The sequence below is a fragment of the Lynx canadensis genome, chromosome C2 (assembly GCF_007474595.2).
Source record: "Lynx canadensis isolate LIC74 chromosome C2, mLynCan4.pri.v2, whole genome shotgun sequence".
Classification (NCBI taxonomy): Eukaryota; Metazoa; Chordata; class Mammalia; order Carnivora; family Felidae; genus Lynx; species Lynx canadensis.
Genome location: NC_044311.2, coordinates 53,856,603 through 53,882,887, shown reverse-complemented (window position 1 = coordinate 53,882,887; position 26,285 = coordinate 53,856,603). Strand labels below are relative to the sequence as shown.

Sequence of the window (26,285 nt, the reverse complement as noted above, 5' to 3'; positions counted from 1 at the left end):
CCCACACCTTGACCACCTGATTTATTAAAATGGTCCCAATTCTTCCCCTCTCTGCACCTGCCGCCTCTGTAATGTGACTTTGCAGCTTCTCCTGTCAAGAGATGAGGTCTATTTCCCCACCCCTGGGCTGGCCTCCTGTTGTGTCTTGCCAGCAGGATGCATAGGAAGTGCCAGTGTTCCAGTTCCAAGTCTCCCCTTGAGGGCACCCTGCCACTGCCCTCAGAACAAGTCCAGGCTGGCCTGCTGGCTAATGAGTGACTCCCTAGCACAGAGTTCAATCAGCAGTTGTCCCCACCTAAGCCCCATATGCAGTGCAAGAGAGAGTATAGCCAAGGGCAGTCAAAGGTACCTCACCAGGTACACCTGATGACTGCAGGTACATCTGAGCCCAGCTCTGATCAGCAGAACTGCTCAGCCAACTTACAGGCTCCTAAGCGGAAATCAATGTTTATCATTGTATGTCACTGATGTGGTGGTTTTTTTTTTTTTTTTAATTGTATATAATCATTGTGGCAACAGATAACTGGTACAAGGTCACAAAGCAAGAGACAACAGGCCAAACCTCTGGTTTTTGAATCCAGGGCCCTTTTCCCCATACTACACTTAACCTCAGCTTTGGATTTATTAGATCTTGTCTGTATGTCTGGCAATTTAAAGGATTTAAAGGACTTCTACCTCCTGCTGTTGCATATAATTCTAAGGCAATTGTTTGGTTTTCCTCACGAAGCAGAGAGAGGAGGAACTTCCCATATGCTTGTGGATTTCAAACACACCTTGCTCATCTTCTATCCACAACCAGAGATGCCGTGAGAGCCACTGGCCCTGCCCTATCACTTGTTGCTCAATATCTCCAATTAGTTTGTGACTGGGCCACTAAAATATGTTATTTCCATTTATTTTAATGGATCTTTGATGCATTATTCAAAGGCTTTATACATAATGAATAATCACTCATATTTTTATAATATATCTTTTTCTATTTCATGAAACTTTTAAAAGGGAAGGAATAGATAATGTGGGTTGTAATTACCCAAAGGTAGCTGTAAACACATTTCATTTTTTCTAAGGATTTGTCATAAAGAAAGGATGTGGGAACAACTGAGGTTTCAGTAAGCTCCAGATGTCCTCAAGGTGTGACGGTGTCTCTACAGAATGTGCTGAGATGGGTTAAAATGAGGTGCTGCTAGTCCTTAATAAAAGACTTTTCCCATCCCCAAACCCTGACCCCTTCCTCTTCTGCTGCCCAATATTTGTTATTGTGAAAACACTATTCTAAAATGCTATTTTTTCTTTTACCTTAGTAGGATTGTGTTCATTTCTTTTGCTAAGTGGTGTGTAATGCATGGGATGATAATTTATTGGACTTTTAAAAAAGATTGATATTTACACAACAGGTGTGAATAGTGCTGGTCCAACATATACCATCACACTCACACAAAAGTACTGTAAATGACTTTTATATTAGAAAAGGGAGATTTAACTGTTCACTCATTCATTCATCTATTTCAGGTGATAACATCTCCGCGAACCCCATGGCACCAATAGGCTAGTGCTTTCGCCAGGGCATACAGTTTCTAGTTTTCTATAGTCCCCACTACTCCCTATTGCCTTTTATCTGGGCTACTTCAATCATTTGTTTCCTGCTGACCCGTGAAGGCATTTTATAGTTAAGGGCCCCTATATTAAGTGGATGCATAGTTAGTAGCTGAGCCATGAACAAAAACCTGGTCTTTTAACAGGTACCAAGTGCTTGGATCATTAAATCATAATGTATAAACAGAAATGTGGCATATATAGAGCATCGGAAAAGAACTCAAAAAACACTCAGTAGACACTCCCTATCTTAGATATGAGAAAAGAATACTTTTACTACCTGGACATTCATTACTACATAAGGTGTTAACCAAGAAGGGTGACCGAGCAGGAACTACAGAAGAAAGGACGTCTGGGTGAAGCAGGGGCGGGGGAAATAAATGCAGGAGAGATGGGAAAGCCTACCTTCCAGCAGGCATGTGTCCCGAGAAGTAAGCGGTAGTTTCAAACTATGTGCCAAACAGAGTACTGGGGAGAAGAGAGGACATCATGTCTCTTTATGTCCCATCCTGACCCCATATCTTCTAGGACTCAGGCATTTGGCAGCTCCAAAGGTGACTGGAGTGTAAATGGGCCGCTCTGGGTTTTTTTCTTTCTCCTAATCCTGTACATAATCTCTTTTTCTGCTCCCTTTTCTAAGGCTAGATCTGGACCTTCCATCTGTACATGTCCACATGATGGTTGGTAAGCATCCAACACCACATGGCCACAGAGTCTTATTAACTGATAGAAAGGAGAACTAGCCGTCCCCAGCTTTTCTTTGGTGAAGCGTCACAGCCCCTGTATCCTAACCTGAGTCTCTCGAGAGCTATAAATACTTGCATTCCCCAGACAGCCGTTGGTTCTAATTTCACATCAGTGTCCTCCAGCTTCTTCACTAATGACCACTTAGATGTAATTCAATTTGGAGTTATAGGATCTTCATGTTGGAAAAATGCATTTCACCAGAAATATTTTCTACCATGAACCGAAGACCAGAATGAGGCTTCTTCTGATACTAGAATAATGATGGAATGAACCAGTCATCTCTCTTAGGTGCCAAATGTGGTCTACTTACATTTTAATCAAAGCCAAATGATTTCTAAGCAATTTACACTCTGAAATAAAAAGAGTTAACATTTTTGGATCATCTACTATGTGCTAAGGCACTTCATATATATTACCTCTACTCCTCAGATACACATAAAGTAAGCATTATGACACTCATTTTGTACATGAGAAAACTAAGGCTCAGAGATTAAATTACACAAGGTCACAGAGCTGGTATTTTACTCTGTGAGAGTCTGTTTTGAGAAGCCAGGGCACTTTAAGAAGGATAGAATAAGTTCATGAATGGAAGAAAAAAAAAAGATGAAAAAAGAAGGCAAAACAAGAACAAAACAAAAAACTGGAAACAATTCCAGTATCTAACAAGAAGAGATTAAGTATATTACAGTAAAATATATGATGGCTATTATGCAGCCAGTAAAAATAGAATGACAGAAAAACAGTTATGAGCATGGGCAAATGTTCCCGATATATTGTGAAGAAAAATCAGGCTATAAAACAGTACATATAGTATGATTTCAATTTTGTAAACAAAAATGTGAAGATATATTATGCATAGAAAAAATGGCAGGAAATATACCTAGATATTTTTTGGTGGAAGGAATTCAGTTGACTTCGAATTGTTCTCTTTTGAGCTCCTTTGAGTTGTCATGTGTGGGCATTCAGCAGGAATTAAAAAGGGAAAAGGAGAGAGAATGGATGAGCTGATTAGCGCTTGTGTGTTGGAGAAAAGGTGAGTAGGATTAAATGTTTGACAGCTGGAAGAGGATGGTTGTGTGTCTGACTCAAATGGAGGCTATGCACGGAGCATGACTCACATATGAGTCAGGCCGGGCTTTTGTTCTTGGCAGGGGGCTGGGGGCGGGAGATCCTCTTGAAGGGCAGCAAGAAACATTTTCTTATAAGTGAACGTTTCTGGAGATGGACTCTTTGATTCAACCGTTCACATCCCTTCCCTGCCCGGTCTGGGCTCCCTTCTTCCCCCCTTGAATCTGCAGTAGATTACAGACTCGGAAGTAATTGATATACATTTAAATGTCTGTCTTTTTAAAGCCAGACTGTTTAATTACTCCTCTCGGCCCAGACGGGGTTTAAACTTGCATCCATCTGACCTGCTGATGAATTTCAGCTGCTTGCTGCTTCCTGAGTTGGGTGATCATGTTCCTGTGTCTGGGGTAAAGACATGGCAGTTGGAGAGTCATGCCTGTGCATGTGTTTGAGGAGTATGACTGGATTTGGAGACACTCTCCACAGCAAATTCTTTTACGCTCTTCAATACTGAATCACTGCTTTCACCACTTTTTATATCATGTTTAAAAACAGTTGGGGCTACTATTTAGGCTTGGTTGTAGAGTAAGCTTTATCTCGAAGACATTCTCTTTCATGATTTCATGTGGGGTCACTCAAATTATATGCAGTCATTTAAAAGAATGCAGTAGATCTGCTGAATTTCATTGATTCCATGAAGCATGGTTGTTCATATTTTGGCGTCTTTAAAGTCAGCTGTCTCACGATCTCAGCCACCCAGGCGGCTCGTGGCATGACTGTTTCACTGAGCTGTAGCCCCCTCAGCCAACAAATCAGTTAAGGACCACTGATGAAGATGTGGGCTCTGGCAGTTCAGATATTTGTGCCTTCTGATAAGAACAGGAAAGCTCCAGCATCAAAACCTGCGGATGAAGGGCCAGTGGCTGGAAAGGTGATGCACAGCATCTCCCGAGGGCACAGAGGGTGATGTTGTGGGGAAAAGCAAAGACGGACAACTCTGAGGGAAAGTGGTTAAGTGAACAATTGGATTCTGAAAGTGGACTATCTTAACCAATGTATTTTACACATTTTCTTTTTTTTTTGTATGTACAAGACATAAGTGATAAAAGTGGATATCCAAATAAGTTTAGAAGGCTTCTTTCAATAACTAAAATAATAATTCTAAGTGTTAAGGAGGCATGCATCACCATTCAATTGACAGTGGTTTTTCAAAATATGTTCCATGGGTTTTTAATACACGTAATAATCCGAACGAGAACAATCTGAAGGAGGGGCACCTGGGTGGCTCAGTCAGTTAAGCGTCTGACTCTTGATTTTGGCTCAGGTCATGATCTCAGGTTCGTGAGTTTGAGCCCTGCATCAGGCTCAGCACTGACAGCACAGAGCCTGCTTGGGATTCTCTCTCTCTGCTCCTCCCTCAGGCGTGTGCACCCTCTCTCTTTTCAGAGACATGAAAAAAAATTTAAAGAACATTCTGAAGGGCACAGAAATTTTTTTTTTTAAGACTGGACAACAGGACTGTGTTAAACCTCTAGATGACACAGCTCACTTGTGGTCAGTGGGAGTTTTCTTGTAGCAGCGAATCTTCTGCAAACTCTCAAAGGAGTCTGGTCTTCATGTGAACTGCGTGTGTCCAGACACATGTGTGCAAGCACCGTCCAAAGGGAGCGTAAACCGCAGTAATAAAGTAATAAAGTCATGATAACTTGTCAAAGATGATGTGCCAATGAAAAATCATTCCTAGAAGCTCTTTTAATTAAACATTTAGCTGTCCACTGGAGCCATTTTTAAATATAAAATGCAGCCCTGTGGCCTTTTCCTCCCTGCCTCCCACCCTTTCGCAATAGCTCCGACAATTGAATTCTCATTGGTGATAATAAAAAAATTCATAAGGCAGGGTACAGCTGGTTCTGCCTCTAGCAAGATGTCAAATTTCGCTTGCACAAAATTAATTGCACCTAATTAAACTGGGGTCATCGGCATTATTGTAAAGTGAGGCTATTTATTAGACAAAGAAAATTTCACAAATACCAATTTGCTTTTCTTTCGGGTTTGTGAAAGAGAAGAATTGCTTACATAATTAAATTTGTTTTGCCATTTTAATCTTATTACTCCTCAAAAGACCCACTTCACATCTTGCTTCACTTTTAAAATTGGGTGATATTTTAGAAAAGTAGAGGTAATCCTTGAAGGAGGGCATAAAAAAATGACAGGTTTTCTGTATGCAATAGTTTGTAAACTACCGTTTACCGTGACGTGTATCTTGGAATTACTTACATGAAGGGTTTCTGAAGCAAATTATTAGTTCACATGTACGAGATTGAGATGAAGTTTAAAAGATATGCTACATGTTATAAATAGGTTGTGACCATATGCACCTATTCAAGAAAGATGCCAGTGAAAGCAAATTCCACTGTGTTGAAGTAGGACAACCTCACCCATGCTGGGTATATATGACTACACTGCTTATTTCTTCCAGGAAATAGTACAAAAATTATTACTGTTAGAGACAAAGGGATGATTCACTTTCCTGGCAAAATGATGCTTGTTCAACTTGGGATTCCGTGGCAGATTATATATACAGATTCTCAGTTCCTCATATTCAAAGCTCCTGTGAGTCAATTTCTTTCAAGCCTCTCTGGATCACTGTTATCTGTCTAGCTGATACAACCCCCTGGGCTATGGTGCCCCCCTTCCCGGCCCCTATCCCCACACCAAACACAAAAGAAGGTGGTAGGTATCTATTACTGGTCTTGTCTTAGTCGTTCACCAATAAACCTACAAGATCAGGAAAGAAATGAGTTGGGGATATTGGAATGGTTGAGATGAGTAAACAGTAATCATTATTCAAACCAGCTGCTCAAAAGCTCTCTGGGGAATTTCTGTTTTTCATAATATTTACAATGTTCGGAGAGAAGCGTATAGCCTATTTTGGCTACACCTTCCCATCATATACTTTATGAAAAAGACTACATTAAGCTGTATTTCTATTTATATGTATGCAAATACAACCTATCTTGGGGTAGGGTAAGAGGTAAGAGAGAGGTTTATTTTGTGGTTACTCTGAGAAAAGGAGAATGGAGGCCGCACATGTTTTCTCTACAATGTCAGATCAGGTTGTATGTCTGAAAAATGAAAGGTTTCCTAGAGGTCCATTACTAATGACCACTCTGTTTTCTGTTCTCATAGCAGCCAGGCCAGTTTGCATTCCTTTAATAATGCTGAGCTATATAAACTCAGAATCCAAAATATAATGATGATTCAAGATTAATGTGGTCAATGAAAAATATTTTATAGCAAAGTATAATACTAGTAGTAAGAGAAAAGGAATATTTTTTTCAAGAACATGACTACACTGAATATTTCTTAGAAACCTATTTCAAAAATATAGTAGGTAATTCACTTTCCTCATTTCCCTATAAGCCTTTGTAAAGCTTTCGCTGAAATATTTTCAAATAGGAAAAAATAACAAAGGTCATAAAGCCTCAGTTTGAAAAGGTTGATTATGTGTGCATTTTGAAGAAAGAAAAAAAAATGGCATTTCCTATATTTGCTACATTTTGGTATAAGTCAAATTTAGTAATTTGAGTTATGAAGCAACATAAAAAATTCCTTTGCTGCAGTATTAGGCATGAAATGTCTTTATGGGATTATTGGAAGCCTAGCCTACATTTAACAGCTTGTCACTCTTTTAAAAAGTGCTCTGGGAGACAGCACCAATTAGAAAAATTCAGTGGGGCTGAAATGCAAAAGACAATCGAGAAGGACTTACACTTGCAGGAGCAGCTCAAACATGTCTTCCCAGAAGACCCTTCTGTTACTTCATGATTTTCCACACAACGTGCATGAAGTTAATTCTTGCAGGTAAATGCATGTTCTTGAAAATACATAAACAGAATTCTATTATTTTGCCAAAGGTCCCAAAACTGGGGTGGGTCTCGTCTTAAAAGTAGGCTCAGCACTTCAGAATGTATTGCTTTTGGCCAATTAATTTGAAGCCCTTGGCCTCATTTAAAATGGAGCCCTGAGCTCTTTGGAATCACCCAGTCGAAAAGATTTACCTGGTTCTGATTAGCTAATAATTCAACACATGTACTCTGGTGCATTTTGGAGCACTGTATTAGTGGGCTTGAAAGTTCTAACATCCTTCAAGTCCTTTTGTAAGTAAGAGGTGAGGTATTTCTAGCTCAGTGAAAAATTTCAGGGATTGTAATAGGTTAGAAAAACAGGGATGGGGAAGGTGGGTTATACAACTGCAACTGAACATTTCCTGAGGCTTTTCTCTTACATTATTACTGACAAGGAGGGATGATAGTCTTTGCAGACTTCCAATTTACAGGGAAAAAGTGATATTTCTTAGAAACATTAAGTCTCATCATTAGCCATAGTCTTAAAGGGTATCCAAAAAGTCATTTTGTTCTCACAGAGTATGATCTCATCCCAGAATGTGGAGATGAAAACATCTGAAAAAAAAAAACAACCCAGGATATAAATAATATTCCTTATGGCAAGTCAACAAGTGTAGCTTGTTATGAGTTACTGTGAAGTACATATATGTTTAGATAGCTGTGTCTCCCACGGGGGTAGATGACTCAGTGATTTTTCCAAGCTTGCTCTGCCTGAAGAGTTTCAGGTGGGCTTTGGGGGTGTGTAGGGAGTGATGGAGAGAGGCAGTGAAATGGAGGCTTGGTGAGGGGCACTGGAGCTAAGACATGCAGAGTGGCACTAAAGGGAAATGAGGAGGGGAGGCATTTTCTGGGCAGGGGTATCCCAGACCCTCTTCTTCGGTTATCCAGAACCAAAGGAAGATGGTTTTGTTTTACGCATGGGATTTCTGCACAGGATTTTATTTGAGAAGATACTTCAGCCATTAGAAATAATGAAAACCTGCATGATACTTCTAGTTCAACATGGCATTTTGAACAAGGGCATTTGTCAACTTGTTCTTCTGAAATCCTAGTAAGATAATATTAAGAGAAGAAAGAAGGTACAAACCTCCTCAGACAAAGAAAGTGGAAAAGGAGATAATAGCGCACAAGAGAGTTTGAAAAAATGTTGGAAGATAAAATGAGGATGGGTGAGAGGTACTTGAGTTAACATTTCAATTTGCTGGGTACTTGCACAGATGGCTGGTAGAGGAAGCCCATGCATTTATTTGCACTGCAGAGTCCAGACACGCTCGGGTCCACCTGAAGGTAGGGGAGTGGGGTAGGACTACACACAAAGAAAAACTGACTGAACAAACTGGAAGGACTATCAGACCCTCTGTTGGCCCCGTCTACCTGTGGCCTGGCAGAATGAGGAAGTTTACTGTCTTGCGAGGCTGAATCAGAGGAGCTCTGCAACATGGCACACTCAGACACAGCTAACATGTCATATGGAGCACCCTTCACTGACATCAAGGGAATTAAGTAACATTCTACATGTTGAACCTTCAACCATTCCCCTGCCAGAGTCTTAAAATACTGGCAGCCAGGCTCAAAGCTCCTCAGGACGAGGTTGGAGAATTCTCTGTGGCAACTTACTGACCATACTTTTATGTAAATGCCCCCTAATGAAATAGTTGCATTTTTATTTGATCATTCGAAGGGGAAGTTCACCATTCTTTAATTCAACAAACATTCAGTAACTATGTATTAGGCACTATTTAGGCAAGAGTTATGGTGGTAAACAAAGCAGACAAAGACCTGCTCTCTTGGAGCCTATATAGACAAAGAATGGATTAAAATACATACACATATATACATACATACAATATATACCTATATGTATATTACATATATTATATGATATCAGGTAGTGATAAGGATCACAAAGAAAAACAAATCAGAGAAAGAGGATAAGCAAGGTAAGAGGAGAGGAAACGGTCAGGGGAAGGTCTCTCTGAGGAAACAATATATGTCACCAAGCCCAACCAGAGAGCTTGCCCACAGCATTTAGCATTTTACACTGAATTGTTGATGGAGAGAAATCAAAACAAAATATAAACTCAGAAAAAATCATGGACAATGTAGAAATCAGAAGAAAACATCTTAAACAATTTACCTAAAATTAATATCTACAGTAAAATGAGGAAGTATCATTTCAAAAATTTTTGAAAAGTTAAACAAAATGGACAAAATCTTAGAAAAATACAACCCATCAGAACTGACTCAAGAAGAAGTAAGAAGCGTGTACAATCTTAAAATCCTCCAAAAAAGGAAGCAGTTAAAGCAAATACACAAAGTAAATAGCAGGCCCAGATGGTTATACAGGTGACAAACAGCATATTATGCAGACTTTTCTTAGACACTGCAAGAAGGAACAGTAGCCAACTTATTTTTAAGCCAGCACAGTCCTGATACAGAAGTGAGGAAAAAAATACTATAAGAGAAGAACACAGCAGACCCATGTCACTCAAGAATCTAAATGTAATAATCCTAAATGAAACATTACACAAAAAATTCAATATTATCTGAAAAAAATCCACCAAATTTTGCTTTATACTAGGTATGCAAGGATTGTTCAATATTTTTAAACTATACATGTAATTGATTAATATATTAACAGAGTAAATCATTTAATGACCTCAAGAGATGCAGAAAAAGCATGTGATAAAGTTAGATACCTATTCATGAAAAAAATTCTTTGTAAATTATGAATATAAGGAAACATAATTAACTCATAAAGAGAAACATTAAAGAAAACCTAAAATTTACATCACCCTAAGTGAGGAAACATTAGAAGTGTTCCATTTAATATGAGAAATGAGCTAAAGATTCTAACTACTACCATTTTTTTTAATGATTATTTTTGAGAGAGAGAGAAAGAGAGACACAGTGCGAGCATGGGAGGGGCAGAGAGAGAGGGAGACAGAATCTGAAACAGGCTCCAGGCTCCGAGCTGTCAGCACAGAGCCGGGTGTGGGGCTCGAACTGTGAGATCATGACCTGAGATAAAGTTGGATGCTTAACTGACTGAGCCAACCAGGTGCCCCTAACTACCACCATTTTTGATTCTCAATATATTAAGGTCCTAACCCATACAATAAAAGAAAAAAAAACAAAACAAAACAGGAATGAGCAATGGAAAGCAATAAATGATAAACGAAGCTGCTCCTTTTGGATGATATTGTTTAAAAATCCAAAAGAATCTACAGACAACTTTATGATAAGTAACGGGAGGGCAGAAAAGTAATAGAAACAATATAATGAAGTGGATGGATATAAGATTAGTATACAAAGTAAGCTGCATTTCTGCTCAGCAGCAAAACAATGAGAACTCATTATAAAAGAGAATTTAAAATATCAGAATGTCAAATATCTAGAAATAAATACTATGAAAGATGTATAACATCTCTACATGAAAAATTACAAAACCTTATCAAGAAATATTCAATAAGATCTAAATAAGGGAGAGAAAGGCCATGTTCATGGGTAGGGAGATTTAATATTCTAAAAATGCATTCTCGCCTGACTTGATCTATAGATTCAATGCAATTCTAGTCAAAATTCCAAGAGAGTATTTTGTTGAACTTGATTACAGGATTTAAATTTATATGGAAGAATAAAAAGCAAGAAGAGTTAGCATATTTCTGAAGAAGAAGAGGAAAGAGACTTGCCTGTCCAGATATTAGGACTTATTTTGAGGTTACAATAATTAAGACTTTATGGTATTGGTGCAGGGATAGAAACACTAATGAAACAGAATGTATTCCCATTAATGTATAGTATATACAGAAGTGGTCTGTCGTCTCAGTGAGTAAAAGAAAGATTTTTTTAATAAACAGGATGGAAAAAAATGGTCATGTAAATGGAAAGCGATGAAATTAGACATCTCCATAACCATATAAACTCCTGATTGATTACAGACTTTAAAAAAATCAACACTCTCAACTCTTGGAAGGAAATCTAGGTTAATGTCTTTTGAACCTTGGGGTAGATTTTTAATACAAGACACAGAAAACATGGACTATAAAAGTCTGATAAGAAAGAACTCTGGTCATTAAAGACACAGTGAGGAAGCAAAAAGACAGGCCACAACCTGGGAAAAGATATTTGTAATACATACAATATATTAAGGATTAGTATCATGACTATAAAATGCTGATAAAATCAGTTTTATTTTGATTTTTTTTAATTTTTTTTAACGTTTATTTATTTTTGAGACAGAGAGAGACAGAGCATGAACGTGGGAGGGTCAGAGAGAGAGGGAGACACAGAATCTGAAATAGGCTCCAGGCTCTGAGCGGTCAGCACAGAGCCCGACGTGGGGCTCGAACTCACGGACCGCGAGATCATGACCTGAGCCGAAGTCAGACGCTTAACCCACTGAGCCACCCAGGCGTCCCATAAAAATCAGTTTTAAAAAGCATAATGAATCCAACAGAAATTGGACATAAGACCCAAACAGACATTTCACAGAAGGGGAAACCCAGACGGCTAATAAACACAATGAAATACCATTTAATACCAATTCAATTAACATGGTCACAGTGTAACCACTTTGCAACCACTTTGGAGGACACCTTTGGCATTATCTTCTAGATATGAACATTCACGTGTTTTCCTAGTAATTCTGTTCTTAGGTGAACACCAAAGAGAAACTCTTGCACATGGACAGCAGGAGACATGTACAAGAGTGTTTATAAGCAGCACTGTTTATAAGAGCAAAACCTTTGAGACAAACTCAATGCCTATAATCAGAAGAGTGGCTGAGTAAACTGTGATATATTCACACAGTGGAATATAATATAGCAGTCAAAACCATGGACTGGCAAAGGGAAAAATGGGGGCAATTTTCATTTCAAGACAAACACTAAGGTTTCTCAAGTAATCACAGTTTACTACATGGTTCAGTATAAATAATCTATGATCTTCATAATGTAAACAGTGAACTGTTATTTGACCCCAAATTATGAGACATTTATAAAGGGAGGATGGGGGGAATACACAGATTTGTCTGTGGGAGGGCTGTAAAGGACTTGAATCACAATTTTCTATAGCTGGCAGTTGGTAGATGGTTGTTTAAAAGACTAAGAAAATAAGCATTTTACTTAGAGGTATACAGGTAAATTACCAAAAGAAACAATCAAAGAGTTAAAAGTTATTGTTTCTGGAGAGTAGGACAAGATAGAGACAGATGGGACAGGTGACAGTTACTTTTATTTTGTGTTGTTATTATACACCTTGTATTTATTGTTAATTTTATTTTCAAAGCCATATATGCATGTGTGTGTATGTGTGTGTGTGTGTGTGTGTGTGTGTGTATAACTTTGATTTTTAAAAACAAAAACCTTCCATTTGGGCCAGATGAATATGACTTTGCTGAGCAGAGAGATGGGGTTTCTAGAAGCAAACTCTTTGGTGCTTTGGGGAATATTAGAGAAAAGCTATAAAAGATCTATACATATGGTCAAATCTCCTCATTTTACAAAAATGAAGAAGCGGAGGCATGGTAGAATGGAATTTGTTAAAGTCTCAAAATGAGAAACTGACCAGGACTAATCCTCAGGTCTGCAGGTCCCTAAGCCAGGGTTCCTCCTGCCACATCCTTACTAGGAGGGGAAAGAGGTGCTTTCCGGCAAAGGGAAGGTTTACCTTCCGGCTCTGGAATGACACGGGAGAAAAGTGAGGGAACTCTAAGAGATCCGATAGGCACCCGGCTGAGGCTTAGAGGCTGTGACTGTGACTCTTGTCTCCATGTCTGAACCCACAGCAGTGACTCCTACATGTGTGTATGTGGGAGTGTGTGTGTGCTTTCTGATTTTTGCTGATTCAGATGAGTCCCTAAGGATCAGACTGAAGTACAAGACTTGCTGAAAGCCAAATAGAATAGATTTAAGCAGACATTAAAGTGTCTAATTCTGGACATCAGAGGAAGGAGAGTGGAAATCTGTTGGTTGAATAAATGCATGAACGTTATCATGTGTCTCCCACACCAGGCTTAACATGGCAAATATAGCCAGTATTTATACAGGGAGCGATTCATACGCATATTAAAGTTTGGGAAGCTCTGGTCTACAGCCCTGTTTTCTAGGTACAATAGAATTTTAATATATCCTAACTGGAATTAAAAGCTATGCAAATGACCAATGGTATCCTGAAATAAATTACAATAAATGAGCAATGATATCCTGAAATAAATTAAGATAAAGGAATAATGCCTGGAGGACAGGTTAAGCACTGCAATAAACATCAAACGATCAAAGTGGGAATTGTATTTCTCAGTTACCAGTATTCACTGCAATCAAATGTTTCAGAGAGGGGGGTGATGCTGGATGCTTCAGGACTGCTTAATGGAAAATCTGGTGGTCTGCCACACTTCTCTAAGCGACCAGCCAGCTTGATTAAGAGTGTGGCTTGATTCCCCCATCACAGAGAAAAATCAGAATTGTGTCTAGGACAAAAAATGAAATATAGAAATATGACCGCAAGTGGCTGGGCGAAAACTAAAAAGCAAAAAACAAATCCAACAGGTGGGGAGGGGTCTGTTTAGAATCCAAATAAAGGTGGTAGTATTATGGGGAAAAAAATACTCAAGGGTTTAAAAGGTATCTTTTATTAAACATAAAGTCGGATGACAAAATCCATTAGGTACATATCAGAAAATCAACTCAAAAGAACACTCACCGAGAGGAAAGGCTTGGCTTCCCACTTTTGCTACAGCTGGTATAAATTCCTGGGCCATCATCAAAGAAGCTTCCAAGTGCCAACTTCTGTCGGATAGATTCTCTCTCATTTTTCTGTGCCTAAAATTTCAGGAAAATAAAAAATGCTGATAAGTGGGCAGACACAGGACAACTATAGCCTAACTGCTAGGTTTCTTAGAACTGCAACCTTAGATGAAACATGAATAGGCCACAGCACAAGAGCGTTTGAATTATGAGGAGCTGAAATTAAACCAATCTTTCCTGGTTTCACCTCTGCAAGCAATTTCAGTTCTTCAGAGCCTTTCAGGATCACAGGTCTAGGAACTCACCACACTGGTACAAAGTGATTCTCACCGGAACAGAACTAGCTTATTTGGTGCTGTAATCCTTCTTCTTACCTGCTAGAGGAAAGTCGTGGAGGGCAAGCACTCTGTCCTAAATCAAATCACTTTTACCCCAAATGTGGCCTTTCCCCGGATCGTGTCTTCTCTTCTGTATATCGTCCCTTCGGCCCACTTTCTCTATTGCAAGAATATTAATTCATTCAGCCAATATGCACTGAGCCTCTATGAGATGGCAGGTGCTACGTTACAATGCAGAACACAGCCCAGGATGGGTGATCGCAGCCCCTGCCTGCATCCGGCTTATAGTCTTGATGGGGACTACTGCTTCTGTTCGAGAGCTACCCTTATCTCTCCAGGTCCAGAACACGAGCAACCCTAACAAAGGGCCTGGAATAGCTGGAGGATTCTAACTGGGCCCATCTGTTTCACGTTTTGAAGAGAAGTCAGGTCGGTGTGCATAGGAAAAGGATGTGGGAAACTACACTACTGTGATAATTTGGATATGTTTACAACACTTGGCTTCCCATAAAAGTCCCATAAAAACTCACCATGCTGAACTTTTAAACCCTTTAAACAACAGGGGAGAAGATTAGAAATGATTTCCTTAGTTAAAAATAAAACAACTACAAAAACAAACATAATGAGTTAGAAATCCTGGGGTGACAATGAGAACTTGGTTTTCTGTTCTGGGGCTGGCAGCAGGGCCGTCGGATGTTCTGAGCAGCAGGCTGACGACTCTGGTGAGCCAATGATATTACCAAATGCAGCTCACGTGACTGAGTGTGGCTGTGGAAGGCAAGATGGCTCTTGAACCTCCCAATGAGAGGTTCTGGAGCCACATCTGCTGCCACTGGTACCCAGAAGTTACACGTGAAAGCTCTGAGCTGTCACCTGAGCATCACTTCGTCAGTGATGAAACACACACCCTGTTGGAAGAGTGGGCTGAAAATTGGCCTCATTTCACCCCCAAGTGAAGGCAGGGTACTATCGGTCAAGGCTGTTCTAAAATGGTGGTTGCTAGCCACATGTGGCCATTCACATTTCGATTAAAAATTAATTAATTAAAAGTTCAACTCCTCAGTCACGCTAGCTGCATTTCAAGAGCTCCACCGTCACAGGTGGCTACTGGGCACCATATTAAACAGAGCAAAATAAAATATTTGATAGCACAGTGCTGGCTAAGATAGTGGTTCTCAATTGCCAGCTTTGACAGGCTGCATCAGAATTTCCTGCAGTCTTTAAAATACACACCCCAGGCTCCAGCATCAGATATTTACTTTAAATAGGTTTGCGAACTTCTAGTTCAAGGAAAGGTCATCTCTCTTCTCCTTTTCTTTCACATTTTAAAATTTTTCTTTATTTATTTTGAGAGAGAGAGAGAGAGAGAGACAGAGAGAGAGAGAATCCCAAGCAGGCTCTGCACTGTCAGCGCAGAGTCCGATGCAGGGCTCAAAGGCTCAAACTCATGAACCATGAGATCATGGCCTGAGCCACAGTCGGACGTTTGACCAATTGTACTGCCTCGGCATGCACTCCTCTTTCACATTTTTTAATCCATGGAAACCATAGTGTTCTATCAAGTCTCACACTTAGTGATTATATCGGTATCTATTTATGCAGACAGCCCTCCATTTTGGCATGCACCAATGGAACCGTGTCATACTTAAGAGCCATAGTGCGTGTGTGTGTGTGTGTGTGTGTGCGCGCGATACAGCCACAAAGTGTAAGAGTGCTTTTATATAGTTACAGAGGTGATGCTGATATCATATTGTCTGCTGGGCTAGCATAGAATGGATCCCCGCGAAAGTAACCATAAGGTTGTAAGGAGAAGCAAGAATGCTTTTAATTTTACTAAACGTTTGCAATTGTGCTGCTGGAAATTTTAATTAAAGCAACCTACCCTCCCGAATATGCGGGGCTGGCACTTGTGATGGTTCTGCCAAAACAGAACCATTTGATAGCATCTGACATCTTTATAAATTCGTTTCAAAATCCCAGCATCTGCCATGCAGATTTAGCACAGTGAACCTATTTCTTAATTCATGTAGAATACAAAAGAGATTCGCACCCAACAGTCTCTATAGTCAGAAAAGTGTTGCGTGAAATTGAGTATCCAAAAATAAAAGCAGCAGATAACATGAGTGTTAATGACTGATGTTTAACAATACACTGGTGCCCAACATTAGCCTGGAAGAGGTTTTATTTGAAGAAAATACCTATCCCAGGTGTGAATGTGTGAACACACACTTGATTCCATGTATATCTTTCCTAATGTACTTGGTACACTACAGCTATCGATATTAGAGAAGGCCTTAAAATATTTCTATTTACATTAATTACAACCCTTTATACTTGGATATTGTGATGGACAGCTTGAAGAGGACTCTTTTGTAATACACAATCTCTCACCCCTCTCCCTTCTCTCTCTCTTTCTCTGGATCCCACCGAATAGATCAAAAAAAGTATAAATAATATAAACATCACCCATAAATCACACACTTAGATACAGATCACAGCTAACATTTTGGGATTTTTGGGATAGTTCTTTTTAGTTTTTTATCTTATGTGTGTATTTTTTTCCTTTTTATAAAATTGGGATCATATTGTTTATTCATTTTGAGAGTTTCCCTCATGCCATTTAAGATTCTTTAAAAATACAATTTTTAATGGCTGTATATCATTCTGTCCTATGGAGTTACCTTCTCTTGTTAGTCATTTGGGTTGTAGCCAATTAAAACTAACACAGAAGTCTGCATTTTTACATACATCTCTGCCCACATGTCTGATTCTTTCCTCAGGATAAGTTCCTGGAAGTGGAATTACCAGATCAGCTGAGTGTGAGCATTTGTTGAGGCTCCTGACACATTTTGTCACATTGCTCTGGAGAAAAGCTGTTCCAATTTACATGCCCAACAGCAACGTAAAAGGGTGTGGCATTCACTATATCCTGGCTAACACTGAGTACTTTCACTGAAAAGAAAAAAACAAAAAAACTTCTGTTGGCTTTGATAGTCAAAAAGTGGTATTCTTTTTGTTGATTTCCTTGATTACCAGTGATATTAAATACTTAAAATTTTTTTAGTTACCGTACTTGCTTTTCTCTGAATTACTTCTAGCTTTGCTTATTTTTCTATAAAGATCTGAGGAGTTTTGAAATTTTTATAGTAAGCATATCATTAGTCCTTTTGAGTTTAAATCTAAGTGTTACGTATTTACGTCAATCACTCCCTTTCTCTGAAATGTTGACGGCTTTGTGCGTGGAAAGCCCTTCCCAGGCTAGAGGTATAGGATCTCACTGGACGTTAGAGGATTAAATGAGAACATTTATGGAAACTGCTAAGCAGCAGTGGTGGTGATGTAAATGTATGATAAATGGTAGCTATTATGGCTAATCCTCCTATAATTCCTGCTTTGAAGATGAGGAACTGGAGGGTGAAGGAAGGTTACCTTATTAGTAGATGGAAGAGCTAGGATTCAAGTCCATCTTTCTGGTGCCAGATCTTTCTGCTCTTCCACACTGATGAGTGAGGTGTCTGGGCAAATAATGGTGGCCGCCATGTTTGGAGATATGATGTAGGACTGACAAGTTATGGATCTACTTCTTTCCTGAGATGGGGTGTCATGTGTTCTCAGAAAAGGAGAAAACACTTGACTGCAAAACATACACACCAAGGCCCAATCATAACTGCAGATATTTACAAACAAATACTTCTCATCAGAGCCACTCTCCTTGACACCACTGCTTAATCTTCCTTCTGGAACAAATGCCATTCCTAACATTTCAAGTAACCATGATTCAACTGACTAGTAAAACCGTTTTTCTCTTAAAATTCAACAATTGGAACTATTTTCCTTTCAGTTGCCTGCAGGCGTAGAGTGAGTGAGTGAGTGAGTGTGTGTGTGTGTGTGTGTAGTTTCAAAGTTCTTTTGTTCTCCAAGGAATTATACCTGTAGGGCAATTATGTCCTCCAACCTCCTGAAGCCCAGATGTGGCTCAGGGTGAGGAACAGGGAAGTGTACAGGAAAAGGAAGAGGCTTACTCAAAACTACACTGTTTGGCTGGGCTTGTGGCACGTGGAGCCATGTCCACTCCTAAAATGGCCTTGGGAAATACCCTCTTAAAACAAAAGTAAAACATCAAAAATTGATAACTCTTTGCAAAAAGCAAATGGGCAACTGAGGAATAGTGGCTCATCGCTGTAAGACAGAAAGCCTATTCAAGACCAAGAGGAGAGTAAAAATGTGCTTAGAAAATCACCATTGTCCAGCCACAGGCAGTTAGTTTTTGTCCTCGCCTGTCGCTGAATTCCCTATTGCCACCCCCTGTGCCCAGGCAGATAAGACTCACAATGGCTTTTGAGGATACCATGTGAGCCACGATCTCAGAATACAGACCAATGGGCATTTTCAGAACCCACACGCTGATGCTCAGCCTTTCCCCCTGTACCACTGTTCTGCTGCAATTCCCCAAGCTTGACAAGAACAAAGGCGGGTGTTTGGTAAAAGAAATAAAAGCCAAAATGTTCTGCTTGAGTAGATACTGTCCATCTCCAAATCTGGTATGTCCCGAAGTCCTTTCCATACTTTCTTCAGGATGAGGCGGGACCTGTCCTTTACACGCTGATACCATTCCCAAGTCCCCTCCTCTGGCCCTGCCTTCACCCCTCTGGCCCAGAAGCATCGTGATGTCTCTGGTCTTTGAAGCGGGGGCCACCTAATCTTTCACGTGCTGACTTGCACACGAATTTATAAATGGAAGACGGGGTATCTTCTGCATTTCTAAAATTTGTTTGACACACCGTATTTTTGTGGGGTTAGCTGTGGGGTCACCAGGCCTCTCAGGAACACACTCTGGGAAATAACATCTTAAACCTAAATCCAGCTGGTACTCAGGACACTGCAAACAGCTGCTTCCTTCTGACTCCTGCACAGATGATGAAACCCACGTAGCCGGAAAGGGCCTGTCTGATTAAAAGGAAGGAGTTCCTTAAACTCCCCAAAGGAGGAAGAGATTTAAAGAAGTTTGGTCTAGAAAACCAGAGGACCCGATTGATGCGAATGGCACAGCAGTCTGGGGGGATAACGGCAGATGTGATCTTGGAGGCCTGGATTCCCTTGTAGGAATGGGGAGTTTTCCCCCAAGTTCCCTGTCTTCCATCTTTTCCCTGGATTGATCTTCCCCTCCTGCCCAGTTCCATTTGTTTTCTACTTTTGCTTGTTCACCATGGGCACAGAAATAACTTTTTATTATTGGATGTGCTTGTTACTGGTTTTAGTAATGCTAAGCGTCTCAGTACTCAATTCATTTCTAATCCTGGAAGATACCACTTCTGGCATCCTCCTTCCTGTCCTGCTAAATTGCTACCTGGTTACTGCTTTTCATATGTCAGGGTGTATATGGATCACCGCTGAGGAAAAACTTCCTAAGGACTGGGGGCTGCATTATTCCAGAAGCCAATGACGACCCTGGTCCCCCGTATGGCCCATAAAGAAACTCAGGATGCCAGGAGGTCGCTGCACCACCCGTATGCCAAGCGGAAAATTGCACAGGAAGGCACACGTACAAAGTGGCCCTCTCTCTGTCACAAATTTCTTTAAACTGGTAGTTCTCAAACTTGATTACGCATGAGAATCACTGGAGGGCTTGTAAAAACATAGACTTATTTTTCTCATTCAGAAAGTCTGGGGTGCGGCTGAGAAAATGCATTTTTTAACGAGTTCCCAGATGTTGCTGATGCTGCTGGTGCAGAGACTTGGAGAACCATGGCTTTAAGCAATTGAACAGACCAAGTAGCGAGACGGAACACAGAGTCGGTTCTCCTCTACGGGAGCACAAATCTGTTCCGTGTGGAATGTCCAGGCTCTGGACCCAGGTGGATTTCATCATCTGTAGACGCCTGGCCTTGCCAAGGCCTGGCTGGGATGCCTGTTTTGAAGCAATTAATGAACCCCTTGCTTCAGTGCAATCTATTGCCTAGTGATGTCGGCATCATCCCCATTAGCATCTTTCACCAGGGAATGCAGCTGGGATTCTGGAGCTCCCTGTGGAAAAGCACTTTTCCTATAGGAAAATAGTAGTCACTCTTGTTTCTCTCCTCAGCTTGTAAGGAAGGCAGCTTTACTCTAACATTTACAGGCAGCATTCCAGGGCGGAGGAGTCTGACGCTTTTAAACACTGGGAACCAGAAGTACAGAACTCATTTGTTCATTAGGCAAATTGTATTAATTTTCTTGAAAACAAAATAATCAAAAGGAAAACCCACATATGTGGATACTAATTATTTTCTTTCTGAAACAACCGTGGGTTTGCCACAAGATCAAAATATGAAAACATCATTCTATAAGAAAATAAAATGTACTCTTTTGAATGTCAAGTTCATAAGTACTTGCAATATGCAGGGTTTTTTTTTTTTTCTTTCAAGTTTTTGCATCTTATTTTATCCTCTGGGAAGAGCTTTTCAATTATTGGTGGAAACAGAAGTTAAATAACCGAGTATTTTTCCATTGTATCACTGAATGGATACTCTCTGGACATTTTCTTTTCAGTTTGTACTTCTGACGATTTCCATTTCAGACACTTACCTAATCAATCCAGAAAGATTTCCTGAAATGCTGTTGAAATCTCATCTTTGCATCCTTGCACTGGGCTGCCTAAACAAGTCCTCTGGACTAGATGTCAGGCCGGGCTGTTGGTGTTCAGCTTGCTGGGTTCAGCTGTTGCCTGGGTTCAGCTTGCATAGCATCAATACTCATGAGAAAGTTGTCCTTGGATACCTAATGTCCAGGATGGGAACCCAAGGAGAAGGACACCTATTTTACTTGAGAACTGCCTGACATGAAAGTGTTGGGATGCCAGTCCAGAGGAGAGAGATGTTTGTTTACAATTAGCCAACCGCGAGGATGGTTTTGCCTAGTGACTGCCTTGTTTCTCATGCTACAGGGAGACAATATAAGCAGAAGAAGGCGGACACAAGTGCTGTTGTGCAGAGTCCCTAACACTTGAATACTCTTAATTGTTAAGGACCAGGGAGCAAAGGTATCTAACATTCAGTGGGTTGAAGTTTAGTAGCCAGTAACTGGCTGAATGGAGCTCTGGAGAAGGTAAAGGAGCCCCAGGTGCAATCCACAAAGATAACAAAGCAGTGGAAGTGTTTCAACATTAGACCCTGTGGGGATATAGTTGGAAACGAAAGTTTTCCTCCCCTATGGGCGGTATATCCAAAACAGGAACTTCTGGGAGCATCTTATCTTGAGCTCCTTCTGGTTCTCACAGGATTGGCTACAGAGACTACTTTTTTAACACAGGGGCAGTGTTGTCTGGGAACTCTTTCTAACAGGTGACATTTTAGAAGTCTGTAAAACCACCACTGTCATTCAGTATCACAGTGAGAACACAACAGTTCAAAACACCTACTGCATGGTTATGAAATAGCCCAACCTCAATCAACTGCCAGGAAGCTGATGTCCTCAATTTCCCATGTCAGGGTGGACTTAGGATCTGGGAGACCTGAACACAGGAATGAGAAGAAAGGAGGCAGGGAGTTCAGGTGATTTGGGGTCTAGAAGACCCAAGGTAACATTTTGACTCGGATATTTACTAGTGCAACTTATAGAAATTCTTTAAGCCTCGGTTTCTTTTTTCTGAGAAAAGGGATAATAATACCTATCTTATAGGTTGTTTTAAGGATTAAATGAAGTACTGTACAGAAAGGATCCGGCACAGAGCCTAGCCCAGAGAAGAACTTATTAAACAGTAGCTGTTGTGAACACTAAAGGGAGGGGTTGGGCAAGCTGATGAGAAGAATGGAGAAAGGGATAAAAGCCAGCAATGTCCAGAACAGGCAAATCTATAAAGACAGAAAGTAGCTTAATGGTTGTGGGGGGAGTGGAGGACTGGGAGTAACCGCTAATGAGTATAGGGCTTCTTTGGGGGGGGTGATGAAAATGTTCTGGAATTAGCAGTGGTCTGCATAACCTTATACATATACTAGAAACCATCAAAATGTACCCTAGGACATGGCGAATTTTGTGGTATATGAATTATATCTCATCCATATTAAAGAATCATATCTCAAAAAAATAAACTACACCCACAAAGGTAACTCACATACGATAAATCTGGAAAATCTAGTTACCTGAAACAACCCACTCCCCGACCGGGCTGGCTAGCCGAGGTGTGCCAACAGGGCGATAGGGTGGAAAGAACCCTGAACCAGAAGCCAAGAGGCTTCGTATTTATAGCATCTAAGACCAACCAGGCCAATTCCTCCCATGAAAGAAAAGGAGACTCTGGCCCAGAAAGCTGAAAAGATTGTCCCCAGGTGGCCGAGGTGGGGCTAGGCTCCAGGGTTCAGTAACTCAACAGAGTTCTTCAAGCGCATTCAGCCCTTACAGGCAGGAAGACATGAGGGTTAATGGAGGTCGACGGCTGCTTTTCCTCAGTAATTGTGTGGGGAGGGCAGAGCTCTTGTCTGGAATGGCAGCTGGCATTCTGTGTTCCTGTTTATTGCAGTTTATCTCAAGCAGTCATTTCCATTCACCTTTTAAAAAAAACATGAGGCGCAGCTGTGGCTTCACTTTAAATATTGTTCCTTCCAGCCTTTTAATTTTTTCACGGGCTCCTCCCTAATCTTTCACCATAATTGGATGCACAACACCAGAGACAGCACCTCGGAAAAATAAAGCAAGCAAGCTGGCTTCCCCAGCCTCTGACCACACACGGCCCTGTCGGCAGCTCCTTCTACAAGGAGTAGCCTGGGAACAGACCAGCGTGTTTGCTCTGCTCTGGGACAGAGTGGCAGCCAGTCTTCTAGGTTAAATCTTCTCTATTTCCTTTCTCTGTCTCCATCAGTGTGAGCTGGATCTTTCCCGGGGTCTGAGACGGCACGGGCTGCACGCTTCCCAGGTCCACACTGGATCTGAACATTCTTCCAGGCAGCATCAGTCCCGTGTCAGCTTATTTGTTCGTGTACCTCCCCACGTGGACTGTAAGCTCCTGGAGGCAAAGCCCAGCATCCTTCTGTGATCCTGGCTCCCCATGCAATGCCAGGAACAGACGGGGACTCTTCTGAGTGACGGTGGAGGGACCAGGATGTAGATCCCATGCTGTGCGTCACTGTGGTCCTGAGGTCCTGAGGAAAATCAGCTGTGGGTCTTTGCCAGGAGGTCAGAGGTTGCTCAGAGCATGGCAGGGCAACAATGGACTGAGCATACACACCTGAGATTCTACCACCGTGCAGGCTTTCGTTCCAATATACTAAGATGTGTTTTCTGTCGAGGACAGTTTCACTACTATACTGAATAAGCCAGAGGTCCTTAATGAAACACCTTTCTTACAATCAGGACCTTCCCCAAGGAATAGGAACAGATGTGTGCTCTCTTCCTTCCTTTGCCAAGGTGGAATCTAATTTTAGTATCGGAAAGTGACCTTTCCCCCTGAAGGCTGTTTGCCTGACTTTAAAACACCCTTGTAAAATAATCCCTATACACATGTGGCATTTATTAGTGTGACTGGTATAGGAAATTCTATTGGACCTAGGCAGGGGTATACCAATTTTCCAATTGTTTTTGACAACTGACCTCAAAGTGACAGGCAGTGAAATAAGAAATTTTTAAAACTTTTATACTTATAAACATTCTATTTAAAAAAATATGTATTTGTGTATAGGTCTTATACATACAAAATATGTATTTATAGTAGTATATATGTATAACTTATGAATAAAGTAGATACATAGGAGAGGTATGGACTCAGTCATTTTACTGATGGATCCAAGGTCTAAAAAGCCTGCAGACCGCTGCTTTATGGCATCTAATTTAATCTTCTATTTAGTCAACCAAATAGCAAAAATAATAGAAAAATGTAGACAAGGAAGATTTGAATTAGGAAAAGTGATTTTTATATGAGGTAACTGTTGTCCTATCCCGTATTTGTTTATTTTGAGAGACAGCAAGAGCAAGCAATCATGAGTGAGGGAGGGGCAGAGAGAGGGAGAGAGAGAGAATTCTAAAGAGGCTCCTTGCTGTCAGCACTGAGCCTGATGTGGGGCTCAAACTCACGAACTGTGAGATCATGACCTGAGCCAAAACCAGGAGTTAGATGCTTAATCAACTGAGCCACCCAGGCGCCCAATCCTATTCTTTATATATATATTTTAAAAAAAGTAATGTTTATTTATCTTTGAGAGAGCGAGAGAGCACGCACACAAGTGGGGGAGGGGCAGAGAGAGAGGGAGACACAGAATCCGAAGCAGGCTCCAGGCTCTGAGCTGTCAGCACAGAGCACAGAGGGGCTTGAACTCACAAACTACGAGATCATGACCTGAGCTGAAGTCAGATACACTTAACTGACTAAGCTACCCAGGTGTCCCAATCCTAGTCTTTATATTTTAAAGAAAGCATATGCTGCCCTGCTTCACTAGAATCTCTTGATGAAATGATCAATAGTGGGTTTCTTTTTTTAGCATAATGAAGTCTTCAGAGTAACCAATATGTACATTAATTTGAAAGCCCTTTGCTTGAGAAAAGTAGTTAAAAAGCTGAAATCACAAGGGAGCTACTCTCGTGTTTGGGGTCCAGAAAAATATACATTGCTCTCTGTGTATCCTACACATCTAAAAGTTTCATCTAGCAGTCTTTTGTATTAACCTTTCAGATACTATTTTTTTTTAAATCCCATGTGGCATTCTACTGCCTTAGTTAGATAACAAATTACACAATGCAACTCTGTCTTGTTGTTGATGATGTTTTAAAGCTACTTGAGCCTCACATGTTTGTCATTTTAGTCAGTGCTGTATCAGGTTGCAGGCATATCATCGCTTGCTCATTCCAGGCATGCGGGCTCTCTCAGTTGTTTCTAAGGAGGAAAAAACTACAGTGGTCATCACTCTGTTGTTACTACAATAGTCACGGTATGTCTTTCATTTTTCCTAAGTGCAAACTGACCTAGACTTTTCTACCTGAGAAATGGTTTGACTGTGACCAGTCCTCTGACACTGAAAACAGAGGAGATATGAGAAATGTGCACTTATCTTCGGGGCTGGGTAAGTGACCAACTCTGATTGCTGAGTATCCTACATCTCTTTTGTACACCCATGTCTGGCAGGAAGGGATAGTGGAGAGATGTTTGAGTTTCAGTGTTCTGAACACTTACCACCTTGGGCACTCACTCCCTTCTTGGGGAAGGCGAAGGGAGAAAAACGCTGGGGGCAACATGGCAGGTCATTGAAACCTCTTTTACATATTTAAGTTTTAGGTTCCAGAGAATGGAGCATCAACTATTGTGACCTGCTCTAAGAAGTAAAGTACATACTTAAAACACCCCCCCACACGCATACCACAATTTTGTGTATCAGATATAAAATGCCATATTGTACATTATTACACTTAAGGAAGTATCATGAGAGAACTTTCTGTATCTTAGAAAGTTATATCTATATAACTATATATATCTATATAACTTAGAAAGTTATATCTATATCTATATCTCTGGGGGAAGAAAAGTTAATGGCACATTTGATCAAATTAAAGATTGAGCAGCAAGTTTTGCTGTTCTAGGAGGCTATACTAATATTTACTTCTGAAGGAAAAGAGGTCTTACTTTCCACATCCACAATGGAAGGACCCTAATTCTTCATACTGTGCTGTGTCGTGACCCTACACTTGACTTGTGGACAATAATGAGGGGGAAGGACATACTATGTGTTCAGCCTTCTGTGGACAGACAAGCATATACTTGTAGTTTAATTTCATGACCTCACCCATGTAACTAAAGCTATTTTTACTTAGGCCTGTTATTACAATTGCCAGATAAAACATTCCAAAAATATATTTACTGCCTTTCAAAACAAAAGGCTAGCAAAGTATTAGCAGATACTATATGAATTTTTCAAAACCCCACGCTT

The 26,285-nt window shown here is 40.5% G+C and overlaps 1 protein-coding gene across 6 annotated transcripts in view; it reads right to left on the bottom strand.

The window, feature by feature from the left end:
- The window catches only part of LOC115523666 (schwannomin-interacting protein 1), a 586,877-nt gene that overhangs the window by 13,767 nt on the left and 546,825 nt on the right, over positions 1-26,285 (bottom strand). For all 6 annotated transcript variants that reach the window (XM_030329855.1, XM_030329854.1, XM_030329856.1 and 3 more), the window contains one exon: positions 14,019-14,137. In XM_030329855.1, coding sequence (XP_030185715.1) covers positions 14,019-14,137 — 119 coding nt within the window. The remainder of the gene's footprint in view (positions 1-14,018; positions 14,138-26,285) is intronic.